General features: G+C 37.3%; 1 protein-coding gene across 1 annotated transcript in view; it reads right to left on the bottom strand.

Moving 5' to 3' along the window:
* Positions 1 to 19111, bottom strand: part of USH2A (usherin) — an 801829-nt gene that overhangs the window by 600231 nt on the left and 182487 nt on the right. The window contains exon 14 of the mRNA XM_055233796.2: positions 6995 to 7178. Coding sequence (XP_055089771.1) covers positions 6995 to 7178 — 184 coding nt within the window. The remainder of the gene's footprint in view (positions 1 to 6994; positions 7179 to 19111) is intronic.

Here is a 19111-nt window from a genome sequence, read left to right on the forward strand (position 1 = left end):
CAATGTTGAACAAAAGTGCAAACGCAAGCAATTCTCATTGTCACATTTTAAAATATCCTTCTCCATGCCCTTCTGTGCTACAGGATTTCCTCTGTAATGATTATCAATGTTGAAGTGAAAAAAGACAGCTGAATTCATCAGTGGGATAGGAGGGTCAAGTCAAGTTACCAGCATTCCACATGACTGATTTAGTAAGAGACAAATCCTGCTGATATCCTTGGGTCCCATATGGCCATGGGAAGCTTTATTCTTTCTATTCTTTTTAGAGAAGCTGCATTATATACAGTAGCTCTTGCTTTCCATAGCACTTTCCAGCAGTAGCCTGTAGACTCATTCTACTCAACAACAGAGCCAATTCTGCCAAACCTGAGAAGAATCTAAGCCCCACTCAAACTTGGGAAGTTTGGACTTGAACAATTATTTGAAGCTTTATGTCTTTTTCACCAAGATGATGATAGCATGAGATGTCATGAGACTTATTTTTATCTGGGTGGAGATGAGGAAGTAATGGTTAGTTCTGTGCTGACTATATTAAAAATGAAATGCACGAGGGACTTGCAAGTGGAAACTCAGAGAGACAGCTGGCTACAGGCCTAGAGTGCGTGTCAGGCATCTGAATAGGTGATCATATGTTTGAGAGCCATTAACATGTATGTAGTGGTTGAAATCAGGGACACAGTTGTGGAAATTGAAAGGACATATTAAAAAGGAGTAGCCAAAAAAAGAGATAGAAAACAAATAAGAGAAGTAGAATCTTGGAAGCCAAAGGACGAGGTAATTTTAAGAAATAAAGGGGAACAATGAAATGACCAGCACATTGAGAAACCATGAGTCATGAGAAGCAATCATAAATCAGTTTTACTTTTGTCTTTCACTAACCCTTTAAATGTATAATATGGAGCTAATTCCCCCATGTTCCAAGTGGATATAAAATGAGTTAGTCACTTGGCTTTTCTGGTCTTTCTCAGGCAATAGAATGTCCTACAGTTACTTTACATTGCAAAATACAAATTCAATTCAGAAAATAGAATGTCTAATCCTGTATATTAGTCAACATTCCAATCTTTATTTAAAGAACAGACATTTTCAAGAGCATACTTCTCTCCCTTTCATCTAGCTAGGACATGATGAAGGCAGCAAGTCTATAACCAGAGAAGGTAGCTTGGTTAGCCTCCCGCCTCACGTAGAGGCTGCAGGAAGGGTAGAAACTCACTGGACTAGCACCACCCAAAGCAGTCTATTGTCTCTGGTCCTGCATATACATAAAACTGACTTATCACTGACAGTAGTACCTTCCTTACTTCTTCATTGATCTTTCTCACCATTAGGTATCACTCGCCTTTTGTTTTGGTGCAGTCAGATGCATTTTCTTTTTGACTGGTTGCTTATTAATTCTGTAGTCCACAGTAATATTGTCCTTTTCTCTACACAGGCCCCTTTGTCTACTAAGTGGTACTTTGAGCACAGACTAAGACAACCTCACCCTGTCTCTCTTCCTTGTGGTCTTCATCCGCTCATGAGAAATACATAGTCTTCCTTGTCATGATGAACTCTGGGAGTCTAAGATATGCAGGGCACTGTCTTCTAGCTTACCTCTCCAAACCTGGGTAGACTGTCTCTTCTCAGTCAGATTTTCCAGGTCTAAGATAGATATCAATGCACTGGTCTCTCCAACTGCAGGAGACACATGTCACCCTTCAAGGGATCAAATAAGACCTTCTCACTGGACTCAAGTGGAAAGCACCACCGACCCCTCCCTTTTTCCCACCAGTGAAACCTGTTCCCTCATTCTGTCTTTTCCTTAACCTATTTTTGTTTACTATATCTCTTTATACACCTTGTCTTTGATTTGGATGAGAATTTAATAGTCACATAACTAGTTCTTGAATGTCTGCATGTTGCAAGTTCTGCTAACTTGTATGTTCTCCTAACATGTATGTACCACACATGGTGAATAAAGAATGAATGAGAAAGAAACAAAATGAAGAAAAAAAAATTCTCTTTTATTTTTTAAATCATGTTTTCTTGAATCATAGTGCTCTTTTTAAATGTTAGTAAGTGAATGAAGAGTGAGAGATTAGACAATAACTTTCAGGACTCATAAAGCAGGGTAGAATCAAGGGAAGGAGTTTGTAGAATGAATAGCATTTTTGTAGACAGTTATGATATTACCTATAGAGAGATGTTTGAGTTAAAATAAAGGGAGGATTTGATGGAGCAAAGATCATGGAAGGGAGGAACAAGAGTAGGAAAACAGGAAGGGATCATATCAAGAACCAGGAACAGGTTATTTTTAGGCAAAAATACACATGATTTTCTTCTAAGACTAGATAAAAAATTAAAAATGTGTGACAATGTAGACAAGCTGGAGGTGGAGAAAAGATAATCTGGAGTTACTTATATCTGGCTTTATTTTTTCTATGAGCAGAGGGCCAGATTATCTGCAAGGGCAAGAGCATGGAATTAAAACTGAGGAGACTAGTAGGAGCTTAAAGGGAGAAAGAAAGTAAATTTATGAGAAGTACATACATGGTAGTGCTTCAGATCAACATAGGCACATGATCTTTCCCCAAGTCCTCACAGATCAGGGCAGGTGTAGGGTGATCATCCCTGGAGTGATCCCACAGTACAGCAGAAGGGAGCCCACAATCAGGTACTCAAAAGGGTCAGAATTAAAAAGGTTTTGCCTCAGGCTAGAAGTAGAAGACAGTGAAGTTAGGGATGGGGTTGATCAAAAGAGGACTAAGGAGGAATAATGGGCTAAAGATGAAGAGAAGTTAAGGAGCAGGTTATGTGAGCCTTCCAGGGTGAACTGGAATTGGAAAGATGTGATATATCCACAGAATAGCATTCATGGGATTAGGAAGATTTGAGAAATAGAGAAATTATAAGTGATCACAAAATCCAGGGTGTAGCCATGGAAATGGGTTGCTGGAGTGGGAAGTGAATGAAGAGGCCAAAGAACTGCATCAGTACATGTCAAAGTAGTTTAAAATAATGGCAGGAGTTAGAAAAGGGGGAAAAATAGAATCCCTCTGAAAAGGAAAACCTGGAACTGGAAAGATAAGAACAAAGGGGATTGATATGGTTTGGCTGTGTCCCCACCCAAATCTCATCTTGAATTGTAACTCCCACAATTCCCATGTGTTGTGAGAAGAACACAGTGGGAGGTGATTAAATTATGGGGCAGGGTCTTTCCCCTGCTGTTCTCATGAGAGTAAATAAGTCTCACGATATCTGATGGTTTTAAAAAGGGGAGTTTCCCTGCACAAGCTTTCTTCTCTCTGCCACCATGTGAGACGTGTCTTTCACGTTCCACCACAATTGTGAGGTCTTCCCAGCCATGTGGAACTGTAAGTCCAATAAACTTCTTTCTTTTGTAAATTGCCCAGTCTCAGGTATGTCTTTATCAGCAGCATGAAAACGGACTAATACAGGGATGGAAGAAAAGTGCTACCATTTCCAAGGACAATTTGTAATTTTAAAGAGGTAATTCTCACCTATAGAGAGAATTGGCTGATCACCACCCCCATCAATATAACAGGAGCCAACTAATATCCAACCTCATTTATATAAAACTTGTGTATCTTTTTGTTTAAAACACATACTCGGCCTGGCACAGTGGCTGAAGCCTATAATCCCAGCACTTTGGGAGGCCGAGGTGGGCGGATCACGAGTTCAGGAGTCCAAGACCAGCCTGACCAACATGGTGAAACCCCGTCTCTCCTAAAAATACAAAAAAAATTAGCCAGGCATGGTGGCACACACCTGTAATCCCAGCTACTCAGGAGGCTGAGGCAGGAGAATCTTTTGAGCCTGGGAGGCAGAGGTTGAAGTGAGCCAAGATCGCACCACTGCACTCCAGCCTAGGCAACAGAGGGTGAAACTGTCCAAAAAAAAAAAAAAAAAAAAAAACCCACACTTACCCTGAATCATTCATATTTTTAGAAATCTACTCAGCTTCTCATACTTTAGCTCTATTTTCTAGACTCCAACCTGCCCCTCACTCTTTTTGTGTGTCTGAAGTCTGCTTTCTCTCTCTCTCTTTTTTTTTTTTTTTTTTTTTCTGAGACAGGGTCTCGCTCTGTTGCCCGGGCTGGAGTGCAGTGGCACCATCTTGACTCACTGCAGCCTCGACCTTCCAGTCTCAAGCAGTCCTCCCACATCAGCCTCCCAAGTAGCTGGGACTACAGGCAAGAGCCACTACACCTGGCTAACTTTTTATTTTTTATAGAGATGGGGTTTTGCCTTGTTGCCCAGGCTGGTCTTAAACTCCCGGACTCAAGGGAGCTGGTCACCTTGGCCTCCCAAAGTGCTGGGATTACAGGAGTTAGCCACAGTGCCTAGACTGAATTATTTCTTTACTGTAACTTCAGTATCTTCTAAAAATGTAGTTTATACCCACTTCTTTGGTCCTTCCTATTCCTTATCAATTTATGTAAACATTTAAATCCACCTTTTAACCCAGGGAATCTAGCTCCGGTGCTAGTCAGGCCTACTGCAGAGTGACAGGTGATGGAACTGTACTTTTTAAGCAATTCTTGTTCCTGGACTAAAGTAAGGTGGGGAGTGAGAGTGAGATGGGTAGATAATGGGAGAGGAACAGAATGGGGTAAAAGGCTCAGCCATGAATTTAAGAACATTGAAGGGTAGAGGAAGCAGTGTAATGAAGGGAATCAGATCTCACTTAAAGAAAAATGTTAAGTGAAAAAGCTGAGACAATCAGACATCCCTAGGTCACTGAGCAGGCCTTTTGCTGATAACCCTGGGAAGACTAACAAAGGGGATGAGTAGAACAAAAATGGGTAATTGAGTGTCACAAAATGGCACTGATGGGCATGAGTGTTGCAAGGAGGACAGTGGATTGGGGAGGATATTTTTCTCCTGGTAAATGTGGTCAGAAACTATGAAAAAGACAGAGGTGGCCAGGAGTGAAACAAACCAGCTCAAGAGTTCCAACTGGGGAATCTGTAGAATATTATTTCAAAAAAAAACATCATTCTCAGTAAACTGTCGCAAGGACAAAAAACCAAACACCACATGTTCTCACTCATAGGTGGGAATTGAACAATGAGAACTCATGGACACAGGAAGGGGAACATCACACTCCGGGGACTGTTGTGGGGTGGGGGGACGGGGGAGGGACAGCATTAGGAGATACACCTAATGCTAAATGACGAGTTAATGGGTGCAGGAAATCAACATGGCACATGGATACATATGTAACAAACCTGCACATTGTGCACATGTACCCTAAAACCCTAAAGTATAATAAAAAAAAAAAAAAAAAAAATTACACCTAGGAGCTAGTATGTGCAGTAACTGGCTCCTATTTTACTATCAAAATCCTGACAGTGCTTTTTATTTACTATTTACTGTACCATGTGCTTTCTATACTTATTTAGGTGATTTATAATAACATTTGTAGAAAAGAGTCACAATGGTCTCAGACTATCAAGGTAACATTTCTATGGTAATAGAAATAGAGTGTCACAGATTAAAATACATGCATGTCTGTATGTCAAGAAAAGAAAAATTATTTTAATAAAATTTTAAATGATTTTTGTAGTTTTTAAAAATCACATCAAATTTTAAAAGAAAGTCAAAATGAACTAGTTTAAGTTCTTTTTCAGTAATTACCCTGTCACCTGTCCACCCTCTAATGGAGGTGTTAATGAGGAGTGGAACAGCCAAAAGGCAGGCAGCAGGGGGGCAATGAGTTTAAAAGAGCCCAGATAATCACAAACCCTGAAATAATTAGCAATTATATTTATAAATATACACATATTGAGAAACAGATTTGACTGGTTTTATTACATGCTTTCTGAGTTCAGCACACACTACTAGCTTCTCAGCGATAGGAGCATCAAAGAATTCATAGATTTAGTCTGAACTTTAGACAAGCTCATAATCTCTCTCTCTCTCTCTCTCACACACACACACACACACATGTGCGGAATTGGCATTACAGCACATCTTCAAAAATACAGCAATAAACACAAATGAGTGAAGGCAAATGGCCACAGATACCCAGAGAATAAGAAGCAGAATATTAAAGAGAGTGTAACTTTGAAAAGTGATTTACTTTCATAATATACTTTACACACTGAAAAAAATCATATCACAGAATACAAAGCTATGTTTCTCATCTGCCAGTCTTTAAACCTAAATTAGAAAGGCAAGGAAAATATAAATACATGCAATGAACTAATAAATATGCAATAAATTCAAGGGCAATGAAGAACAAAGTGTATACATATATCCCACATACATATATATTTTATATATATATATAAAATATATATATATATATACACAGAGAGACAGAGAGAGAGAGAGAGAGAGAGAGAGAGAGAAGGTATGTGTATATGTATTTTCTTCTTCAGATATGTCTTTTCCTGTCCTTCTTCACATCTAGACTCTCAGCTTTTTGAGGGAAAATATATTTTATCTCATTCAACATTCCCAGATGCTAGGATGGGGCACATCTATCAATATATAGCAACCTACTCTAGGAAATATTCAAAGATTAGCATATATTAAGTAAATGCAGATGTCACGGAACAAAAAACATGTCAATAACAAAAAAACACTTTTTTTTTTTTTTTTTTTTGAGACAGAGTCTCGCCCTGTCTCCCAGGCTGGAGTATAGTGGCACGATCTTGGCTCACTGCAACCTACCCCTCCCGGTTCAAGTGATTCTTCTTCCTCAGCCTCCTGAGTAGTTGGGACTACAGGTGCACGCCACCTCGCCCAGCTAATTTTTGTATTTTTATAAGGTCGGGGTTTCACCGTGTTGGCCAGGATGATATCGACCTCTTGACCTCATGATCCGCCTGCCTTGGCCTCCCAAAGTGCTGGGATTACAGGCGTGAGCACCCAAGCCGGGCCAAAAATAAATACTTTTTACAGAAGTTATTGCTTTGCAACTGCCAAAAAAAAGTTAACTGTTGCTAAAGAAAGAGTTTAATTATTAAAGCTTATAAAGATGTACCTTCCAGTCTGAGGATCAAATCCAAAGTAATGGTCTTTGCATTGGTCACAACGTTGCCCAGCAATGGAATCATCTTGGCAAACACACTGACCAGTCAGGCTATTACAGATGTGATTAACTGCACCAGTTGTATGGCATGAGCATGGCAGGCAGCCAGTGGCATTGCCTGGAGAAATATAAAAACCTAGAAATAAAGAAATTAAAAGTTTTATATATACTTTTTATCCACTCTTTTATTTAAAGCATAATAATTGATTACACAGAAAAACAGAATACTCTACCATGGCACTAATTCCCAATACAAATGTGGTTATATCTGTTCTTAAGTGTGTCAATTATGACCAAAGAAAAACTGAGTAAATTATCTACATTGGACTTGGGTGTCTCCCAGGTCCTACAATTCAATGTATTTAAAATCTACCACGCAATATTTCTACAAAAAACTTGACCTCCTCTAATCAGCTCCATTCCAACAGATATTACCAGTCATTCAGTTGCTTTGCCTAGAACACTGAGGTATCTTTGGTGGGGCAGACTTATAAAATATAGGAAGCCAGTTACATTTGAATTTCTAACAAATAATGAAATTTTTTAGCAAAGGTGCAGCCCATGCAGCATTTGCTTAGACTAAAAAAATTTATCTGAAATTCAAATTAAACTAATTCTGTATTTTACTAAAAGAAAAGCTTGCATCCTCCACTTCTCTGACCCCCTACATTTTGCTAATTACCAAGTCCTATGGATGTTGCATCCTAACAATTTTAAACCTTCCACTCTTCATCCCCACTACCACCTCCCAGATAAAGTCACCGACCACTTTTTTTATAACTAATACCTCAAACTAGATGCTACTGTAGGGGCTTTGTATTGAGTATCTCATTTAGTTGTCATAGAAATGCAAATAATGCATGAATTATTATCACATCTATTTTGTCAATTAGAAAACAGAAGATTGAGAAGTTAACACACTTTCCTAAGATGGTAGACTCAATGGATAGCAAAACCCAGGTTTACACCCAGGCTACCCAGTCCCAGAGACCATCTCTTCTAATTGCATCCTTCTTGTCCTGTTCCAATCTATTCTTTGTAGCAGTCTTTTTCCAAAGTTCAGTTTGGACATTTCACTTCTCTATTTGAAACTACTTGATCACTTCCTATTCCCTTTAAGAAATAAATCCAAATCTCTCACCCAGCTTCCAATCCTACAGTCAGGTCCCAGCTACGTCTCTAGCTTCAGCTCATGGCTCATCCCCCGCTCAATCCATTGCAGTCATATTTGTTCCTCTTCTTGAGACCTAAAGGCCTTTTCATGGGCCATTCTGTCTGCTGGGATGATTTTGACCTATCTCTTTTGCTTAGTTCACTTATGTAAGTCAGGTCTCATGACTTCCTCAGGCAACTTTCCCTAGGCCAGGCTAGGTATACCTGTTACAAATTCATAGCATCCTGTTTGTTTCCTATATTGTTCATGAAAATTATAATCAATCTCATTTCCACCAAAATCTAACTTCCATAAGGGCAAAAAACCTATCTGCTTCATTCGTCGTTGTCTTCCTAGCAGCCAGAACACTGCTTGGCACATAGTAGGCATTCCATACACATTCGATGAACAAATAAAAATGAGTTCAATTATTAAACAGGCTGTTAGCCCTGCAAGTAGTACACACACACACACACACACACACACACACACACACGAAAGACTGCAGAATTTAGAGATTTTAGCTTACTTCTAAAACTCATATTTTTTTTCTTATGGTAAAAGGAAAGAAATACAAATATGATTCAAAAGTCTATTCAAATTACTTAAAATCTCTTGGGACCCAGGAGATGGAAGTTAGCTGTTGTAAAATTAGAAAGTTATCAGGCGGTTGAATGATGGAGCTGGCGTGATGTGTGTGTGCATGTATGTGTACATATACATATACACACATGCACGAACCCATGGGTACACACACAAGCACGTGCAAAATGCTGCAAAGAATTTTACTGAAACAACAGGGTAGAGGGATCACAGAAGGATTCTAATGAATATAGTTACAGCAAATAAAAATGAATTGTACAATTGTCATGACACTAATTTAAAGTACATAAAATAGCAATGATATTGAAAGAAGGAGAGCATGAGCACAAAGTGAATACATTCTGTTATCTATTCTATAGGGAACAGCAAAAAGTAATTAGGATACTCTAAAACTCATTCCAGGCTCTTGTTGAAAACAAGCCATTTTCTTATAGTTACCAACAATTGGGTTTTTTTCCTTCCCCTAGATCCTGTACATTCTGTCTTACAAAGTTTCAAGGGCAGCAAAATAGAAAACACTGTTCTCAATGCGAGGAAAAGGAAAGAGCTCAAAATCTGTGCTATTCAGTTGGAGGAAATCAACTAATACTATCATTTTTATCATAATTTACAGCCAGGTTATGCTATCTGTTTATTTGTATCACCTGACAGCAATTTCCCTTATATACACATTTCCAGAAATAGAGTATGGCCATAACAATTAGTATATATTCTTGTACCTGATTCATCACACGATCAAAGTCAAATTCAGAAAGCTTCCATTTAAATTCAAGGCCACTGTGGTTGTGATTCTTTGTATTTTTGTTCCTGTGAAGGTATCTAGGCCTTTAAATCCATGATGATGGCATCATGAATGTGCTAACAGTTCTCCAATTTGGATAAATTACCCATTAGCACAGATACTTACAAGTAGAATTAATTTAGACTTATTGCAATAGCTCCAAGCCACAGAGAATTTGGAACAATTAAGGGCAATTTTTAGAAGAAATGATGTATTAGATAAACCTGTAAGTACAAGTAGTGGATGGCATTTTGGTGCAGAAGTTGGGTAGTCCAAGTTTTGGGGAGTAAAGAATGTCACAGAAAAATCAGAAATATAAGCAGAGAAGAACTAAAAAGATGCTAAAGCACCTAGAAAGACTGAAAGTGAAGGTAGGGCTTCCAGGAAAAGACTGCATGGAAATTTGCCTTGGGGTTAATTCCCCTCCTCCTCTCAGGAGCCTGATTATAAAGGTTAATCCCACCAGTATTTTAGCTGTCCTATTTTTAAGCAGTTCTAATTAGGATGACTCAGGTAACTTCCTGCTTAAAGATTACCTCTTGTCTTACCTGAATGTGCCTAATTCTAGACCATTACCTCCTTTTATGACTTCCAACTATAGAAAACAATCTTTTCCCTTCCCTTCCGCTTAAACTTCAACTCCTGAATGTGGCTTAATTATAACTGACCTTAATTTATTTTAACGTAATGCATTTCTGATACCCCTTCGTTAGCTCTTCTTCATATTCCAAATCTTTATATCTGTAGCATTGTAACTGATCTTATTGAGATTTCATTCCAGGAATGTTTTGTACCACATTCTTAAGCACGGTCATTAGGACAACAAACCTTGCATTATGTAATGCTGAGAGTTCACACATACATGGTCCAAATCAGCTCGCTAGTTTATTATTTTCCCATATTATTTAGCTGACCCTTGGTTTTAGACATGACAAATCTCAAGTGGAAAAAAATGTATCATCCAGCTAAAGCAAAGAGTCACCCATATCATAAAATAGTATGGCTTTACCTAGGAGAAGAATCTATAGAGTTCAAAGTTATTAGCAAGGCAGCTGGTGTTATCTCCTGCAGCGGCTGTTTGCACAGCACAGTACTTGTCCTGGGCATAAAAGAAGAGCCCATTTCCCAGCAATGTCCCTCCTGAGGACCATGAACAACTAGGCTTTGCCAAGGTCTTGAGAGAGAGAAAGAAAAGAAGTGCAACCTCTAGGCCTTATTCAAGAAAGGAGGGCAGTGATGGGGCTAAGCACTAATTGTAAGACATTTAGAAGAAACTACTCTCACCTTAAGCCGGAAAATGGACATAATAGTTACACAAGAGCCTGGGGAGGGATGTGTGGCTCATCTATATCCATGCTACAAAAGACTATCTTGGTAATGGCTTTATGAATCAATATTTTCAATATTGTTGTATTCTTTGTAAACTATATTTCAGTATAGTTGATGATGGTAGTTTTCAAATTAAAACAATAATAATTTTCCTCCATTTGGTAGTTTTGTATGAAATCATGCTAACATTACTTCTAGACTTGATCAAGTGAATACATAAATACTTATATTATTCATCCCATGGTATAATTTCTCTTATTTAAAACAATTTTTAAGTGTTTTTCAGTTAAATTAGATACGCTTTAAATGTTCTACTGTTATTCCTTTTTTCTGGGCTGCTACTCCCTCCTTGAGCAGCTTGCTGATTCCCATTTCCTTTTAAAATTCAGTTCAGAAATCATTTTCTCTAAGTTCCTAACACCCCTCATCCTTCAAGAATTAATCATTTCCTTCACTTTACTACTTCTCTATATTGTATATTTCTAATATTGTTCTCATCACATTGTGATACATTTACATGTGAGTCACTTTCCCCTACTAAATCACAATGTCTTAGTATATTTGTGATTGTATACCTTAACACCAACATAGTCCCTGGTAATTTACTCAATAGATGTTTATTGAAAAACAGATATATGAATGAAATAGATAGATAGCTGAATGGATGAATGGGTGGATGGATGGATAAATATCTGCTACCCTCTAAAATATAAGATGATCCCTTTAACACTGAAAAGGAAAATGGTAAACATAAATCTGTGAGTCATGAGAGTGGTTGGTCAGAGTGGCCTGTCCTATCAGGGAGTCTAGAGAGGAGTGTATATGAATCAGACACAATAAATTTAAAATATAGTGCTTGTCACAGCAACAGATGGAACAGAGCTATAGAAAGAAAATGTCACCCTAAAACTATATCTTAGCTCTTAAAGCAAAGGACATAATAATATGCTCATGTAAGGGAAAACATTATTGGAATTTTCTGTTTCATAAATAATCCAATTTTTCTATTTACATGAATACTCATGAAAGGCCCTCATTAACATATTCTCTAAGAATCAAATCCAGTAACAACAAATAACCCAAATAATGACAACTCTGATTACATCTTGGAGATTATAATTAATGTATATGTGTGTATGCATATTCAAAATCCACAGCAAAACTTATATTCTCTGTTCCCATTCAGTGTTTATCAAATGTATGCTCTAAAGTCTGTCTCCTATGCCATTCCAACCATCTCCAAAATTTCTCCAACGAAGTTCTAGGAGATAATTCCATTTCTAGACGCCTTCAATTTACCTCGTCATTATTTGAACACTGTAGTTTCCCAGGACTCGGTTAATTTTCATTTTATGCCTACTGCTTGGGCTTTGAACAACAAATGAGGTATCCCAGAATGTGAAGCAGTAAGCCAGAATCATGAGTTGAGATATGCTTGAAGGTGGGGGAAAGAAACGGTATTTATCTAACTCACCCTCAAGTATTTATTGTGTGAATGTGTAAGACAAATATTGAGTTAGTTATTTAGAAAAAGTTCCACTCTTTCAGAGTATACATTCTGGAGTCAGATGGACCTGGACTTATAAATGGCTCTTCTACTTAATTAGATTTCATTTCCCCAATTAGATTAAAATGAGAATAATCCCAGCACCTCCATCATAGAAATATTGTGCATATTAAATGGAACTTTGCAGGCAAAGCCCTATTACAGAGCCTGGCACACAGTGGACTCTCAGTAAATATTATCTATTATCATCTTTGTAATTGTCAATTAGCAAGTTTTCTATGACAGAGAAATTTTTCTTATCAGTGTCCTTTACTTCTTTTTGTTTTCCAGATGTACCTAACATTGTGGTCTATATTTCCTGTGACAAGATTCCTTCCTGATGATTTATCAAGGAAGAGGTTCTTACTTTCAGACTCAGGTCTCTCTGTGAAAAACATGTTAACCCAGAAAGTTGTCTCAGCAAACACTAGGAAATGTGGCATAATTGGATATCAACTTCGATGCACTGATTTTTAATGGAACATCAGCATCTGATTCCAATTCCATTGGCAGGGCCTTGTACACAATTCTAGTTTATGAGCTCATTACTTAGTAAATATGATGTGCTACTTAATGAAACAGGACACTTTGTTTTATGAATTGTAAAAGAAAACCAAAAGTAGATACTAGGGGGAAGCATGAGGCATTGTCCTATTAGTACAAAACATGTCATAGGAAGCTGTTTTCTTTATAAATTAGCCTTTATTTTATTCCAAAGCTACAGAGTCTTCAATAAGCACCCTCTGCCTCTAGTTCTCAAGGACAAGGGTGGGTCACTGGCTTGGGATGCCTTGACATCCTTCCCTGCCTTCCTCGGCCTGGCCTCTGATTAAGTGCCTACTGCTGAACATTATAAGGTCATCCAGCACTGAAAAAGGGAACTGGGAAAACATATTTAGTGTTATATTTATTAGTGTGGATATGTGTACATTCATATATGTACACACACTCCAAATAATTTTAAATTAAAGCATTTTTAAAATACTTAATGGAGGTTAAGCAGCATTTTTAACCTCTGTTCAAGTTATTGAATGGCATATTAAAACCAATGTGGCTCTAATGTACCTTCTAATGTGCACTGCTGCTTTAACAAATTGCCTATAAATTTTAGTTGAATTAAACCTATTCCTTGTACATTTGTAGTAAGGTTAGGTTAATAATACATGAGGTTTCATTACATGCACCTTCCTTAATAATGTTTTTTAAGAAAGTGGGACAAGAATCTATGTGCAGTCATCTACTATGGGTCAGCAGTATTTGCAATCACAGATGAAAGGGAGGCAGAAGTCCTTAAGCTTACTACTCATCCCTTCCTAACCCATCCTTCTCCCTCCATGCCCCACTGCTCACACACCAGCGTGCTGTCTGCCCCTGTGGTATATGATCTAGGTCTCTCAGACATGTTTAAATAAGTAAATGAAAGCTTCAGATTGTAGCAGCACATTTTACTGTGCACATTGCAGGGCTGGCTACTGCAAAACATCTGTTTATGATAAAGATACTTCAGGATAAGGGTTTCTCTTTTCAATGCAAGTTTTACTGTAAGAGACCATAAAACCAGGAAAAAAAAAAACATTAAAGTGGAATTTCTAAGCAAAACCAAAAATAAAAAATAAAAAAAGGTCCATCCCAAAGCACATGTTGCTCTTTTCATGGGCTATGCATATGTGTATACTGTATCTTGTTTTGTTAAAAAATATATAAGATACTTAGGTCACTATTATTTTTCCTACTTTGCAAGGTTAAACACAACACTCTTCCTAAGTGTTGTGAAAAAAACACCACAGACCTTTGCTAGGCTCACACTTAAAAACAGGAGAATGCCACCGAGATATTTTTGAAATATAATTATTCATTAATTCAGAAAATATATAGGGAGCACTGCTATGGAGGTACTCTTATACCTGCCTGAGATAGAGCATTGAACAGTTGTGAAGGACAGCAATGAGACTTGTTGGCTGGAGAGGAAGAAATGATCTGAAGACTTGTGGAAATGAGGTCAGAGAGATCATGGACATTATAGACCATGGGGATTATTAAAGAATATCAACTTTGTTTCTTATTAGCTATGGTGAAAAGCAAATGGAAGGTGGAGTTATGGGATCTGACTCAAGTTTGAACAGCATCACTTTGGCTGTCTGTTGAGAAGTGATGGAAGAAAGATGAAAGGGAGTAGGAGGCTACTTGAATAGTCCAGGAACAGAGGAAGGTGGCTTGGACCTGGCTGGTATAAGTAAGGGTGGCAAGAAGTGGTCAAATTCTGGATATACTTGAGAGTAAAATCAGCAGAATTGGTTTTGTTAGGTGAGACAAAGGTTGTGGGGAAAAGAGAGGACTCAAGGATGTCTGCAAAGATTTGGTCTGAAAAGATTACAACCCCAAAAACACTAGGGGAACATTGTCAGTAAAACATGGTAGATTGAATAATGTTTCCCTCCTGACATCCCCAGAGATGAAATAAACCAAAAAAAAAAAAAAAGAGAGAAGGAGAAAATGACAATCAGTTATAGATATCTATAAGAAAAAGCTAAGCTCTTACAGTGGAGAGCCCGACAATAAGCTAATTTATTCAGGTTGTGTAACTCTAGAAAGAAAGGTTTGGAATTGAAAGCTCCAGAGATTTCCGAAGTCAGATATAAGGTGTGCTAAATACCTTCCCCAACCAGGAAGTTGTCCCTCTTACACTTTAGGAAGATGCAATAAGCCTTTCCTTTAGAAGTTAAACTAAAGAAAGTCTGGACTCAACAAGTAAGTAAACAAGCATTATGAGAAAGGTTGCTTGTGATTGTTGATTTTATGCATCAACTTGGCTAGACTTGGTGTCCAACTGTTTGGTCGAACATGAGTCTAGATGTTGCTATGAATATGTTTTGCAGATTTTCTCAGAACATAAGAGCTGTCATTGATAGGCAAAAGAGTCCACTGAGTGCCCAGGGATATAGAGATGGTAAAAACTTCCAGATGGTTAAAAAAAAAAAAAAAAAAGAAGTAGAAAAGAAGAAAGAATTTAATTGACACTGCTAACAGCTAATGGTGCAAACATTTAAATATTTTTAATGAAAATGTTTTCATATAGTAGTAAAATTTCAAATCATTCTTTATGTTTAGACACTTGAAGACAATAAAACACTTCAGATATTCAAAATTTTCTCCTCAAATTACTTCCCTCCTTGTATTCTTTTTCAGAAGCTACTAGAACATGTGCTCTACCAAATACACAAACAAACCAGGAAGAGAGAACGTATGGAATTCAGGAAATGGAGGATCCAACATAGGAGACAGGGGAAGGAAATCCCTAGTATAGCAGCAAATGTTAGCCCTTGGATATAGCTGTGCAACAGAACTAAAGGTCAACCAGTCTAAACTTCCCACTCATATATCTAGTGGGAAAAAACAAAACCTGATAGATTTCTTGAATAGAGTTCCCTTGGAGAGTTTCATTTCCTAGAAATGCCTAAGAGAGTCTTGAAAAACTAAGGAAAGGCAAATTTTTTGAGGAAAGAAAATATAGTCAAAGCATATTATATGGCATAGCTGTACAGTAAATTTATATAGTCATAATAAAGAAATCTCTGAATACTGATTTAACCAAATAAAGAGATTGCTAAGCAGGAGGTGAAAGGAGCTAAACACTCATCCTCTATAGGAGGAAGACAATAGATAATATCTACATTTTAAAAATCAAGATGAAATATATATAAAATCCAGAAACACAGACATGAAAGCCCAGAAGAAACATCTAAAGGAGTTGAAGGCATTTTCTCTAACCATGGAGATTCTTGGGAAAATGATAAAGCAGGGCCCTTTACATTTTATTTGGTTTTTAAAATTACACAAATGTAAATTTCGATTTAAACTCAAATTAAATTAAAAAATGACAATACTGGATAATAATTCTAAATCTTTTTCATGCAACCCCCTCCTGGTCTCCTTTCTCTTTTCCTGGCTCTTTTTTTGGAGGACTTTATCTGGTATACATTTCTCTTTTTTTTTTTTTTTTTTTTTTTATTGAGATGGAGTTTGGCACTTGTTGCCCAGGCAGGAGTGCAATGGTGCCATCTTGGCTCACTGCAACCTCTGCCTCCCAGGTTGAAGTGATTCTCCTGCCTCAGCCTCCCAAGTAGTTGGGATTACAGGCATGTGCCACCACGCCCAGCTAATTTTGTATTTTTAATAGAGACGGAGTTTCACCATGTTGGTCAGGCTGGTCTCAAACTCTTGACCTCAGGTGATCCATCCACCTCAGCCTGTCAGTGCTGGGGTTACAGGCATGAGCCACCACGTGCGGCCATTAGGGGAATAACTTCTTAGTCACGATTTCCCTAAGTACAGGTGTAACAAAACTCCTTTCCAAAGGTTTATTGCAAATTGTCTTCTTTTCTTTAGAAGAAGATATAGAATGGGCATCAACACTAATACTGAAAAACAATTATCGCATTTAAAGCATTATTGTATTTTATTTACTTGTGCAAATGTCTTATTTCCCTTGTTAAAGTTTCAATATCTTGAGGTCAAGGATTACCTTATTCAACTTGCATAACTACAATAATAATTCCTCACTTTGGGAGGCTGAGGCAGGCGGATCACGAGGTCAGGAGATCGAGACCATCCTGGCTAACACGGTGAAACCCAGTCTCTGCTAAAAAAAATAAAATAAAATAAAATAAATAAAAAATTAGCTGGGCATGGTGGTGGGCACCTGTAGTCCCAGCTGCTCGGGAGGCTGAGGCAGGAGAATGGCATGAACCTGGGAGGTGGAGCTGGCAGTGAGTCAATATCGTGCCACTGCACTGTAGCCTGGACGACAGAGCAAGACTCTGTCTCAAAAAAAAAAAATATATATATATATATATTTATAATTCCTTGTACATTGTGGGTACACAGTAAGGGGTTTATTTAATTGAAGATACTGAGAAATAATCAGGAGTTTTAACAAGGTCATCTTATTGGGCTGCTTTTTAAAACAGGCACTCATGATCTTAAATGAGAAAAAATGCAAAAGAGAAAAACAGAGAAATGACTAATTTTAAATAATAATATAAAAAGAAACAGGTTGATAATTTCTTTCACTTCATCATTCCTCCTTTTAAACCACTTACTGTTTCCATTGCAATAAAATATCAATGTGACTCCACTTGTACAATATAAACATGGCTACCCAGTTTACCTTTCTGGAAACTAAACACTATAAAAGTGCCAAATAAATAGTCTATTTGGTAACCTTGATAATATCTTAAACTCTCAGCAACAAAGAAACATAATTGAGTAGAGTCACGGATCCAAAAATCATCACTATTTAAATTTATATCATATATTTATTTGTAAATTATTCTATCAGTTTCCCCATCAAAATTTAAGCTCACTGAAAGTACTGTTTGCTACTACACATAAAATGTTCTCTGATTAAATTAAGAACTCAACAGTACCCAGAAGAAAATGATTCTCAGTAAGAGGAATGTTTATCTATATGAAAATAACTGCACTGTTCAACAAAATATAATAATCCAAATCTATAGCTTGATCATTCTAGCTTTTCATAACCAGGTCAATATCCTGGGTCAATAACTCAGCAGGGCCACTGATAAACTGTAGCATATCCTTGGAAGGAAGAGTGACTAGAATAGCATTGAGTCTATAAGGCAAAGCATGTAAGAAACAGTCGAAGATCCCAAGAAGAGATTTTGTGCATGTGTTTCCTCAGGACTCAAGAGGCCTTCATTAACTTTGGCTGATTTTTTTTAAAAATGATAATAATGGGATCTATCAAAAAAAGTACAAAACTCATGGTCATTAAAAGCATCTATCTGGAAGTTGACTAATGTTCTGCCAGCTAATTTTTTAAGTGTAGGACATTCCTAGTATAGCCAAGGCTGTCTTCAAGGATCAATTTCTTTCTTATTCCTTATAATAACAGAGGCCCCAAGTTTTAAATAGACACCTTGATATTCAGATAGGGCATCTATTTGCCAGCCTCTTTTGCTTTTGCAGTGAGGTATGGATATACAAAGCAGTTCTGATCAGTAGGATATGAGTAGAACTGATACAGGCTCCACTCAGGTAACAGCTTAAAGATAAATCTGCTTACCCCCAGATAGAAATGGACAGTTGGAAGAAAATATGGACGTTCCCTGTTGAGGACAGGGGAATGCCTTTAGAGAGTCAGTAAGCTGAAGAAATGGAGCTCCAAATATGTTTTCTCAGTCTAGTACATTGTCTACTAAGTATTTTACAATACACTGTTGAATTTTTTCAGTAAATAAAAATATTTTCACTGTGTTTAATGCTCCTTACTCTTAACTCATTGACTTCATTTATAGGTCCATATGGTCTTCAGAAAAAAGAAGCATAATTATGGGATAATTACAATGAGATCTGTATTATTATTTATTGAACATAAATCTATCTTCAAGGTCATATAATAAATTGAACATGAAGACAATAGAAGCTTGAGCACATTTTCAAAAACACATTATTTTCAAGTTTTCTATAGGTTTGAGTTAAACCACCTCTTAAAACACTGATGCTTCATGTTAACTTTGTTGTTCACTGAGTGATGGAGAATTTTAAGCAGTATGTTGAATAGTAAAACTAGTCGGAGGATGCCAACTGACACTGAAAAGGAGGATTATACTGCATTCCACATCGAGAAAGGAGAAT

The sequence above is a fragment of the Symphalangus syndactylus genome, chromosome 19 (assembly GCF_028878055.3).
Source record: "Symphalangus syndactylus isolate Jambi chromosome 19, NHGRI_mSymSyn1-v2.1_pri, whole genome shotgun sequence".
Classification (NCBI taxonomy): domain Eukaryota; kingdom Metazoa; phylum Chordata; class Mammalia; order Primates; family Hylobatidae; genus Symphalangus; species Symphalangus syndactylus.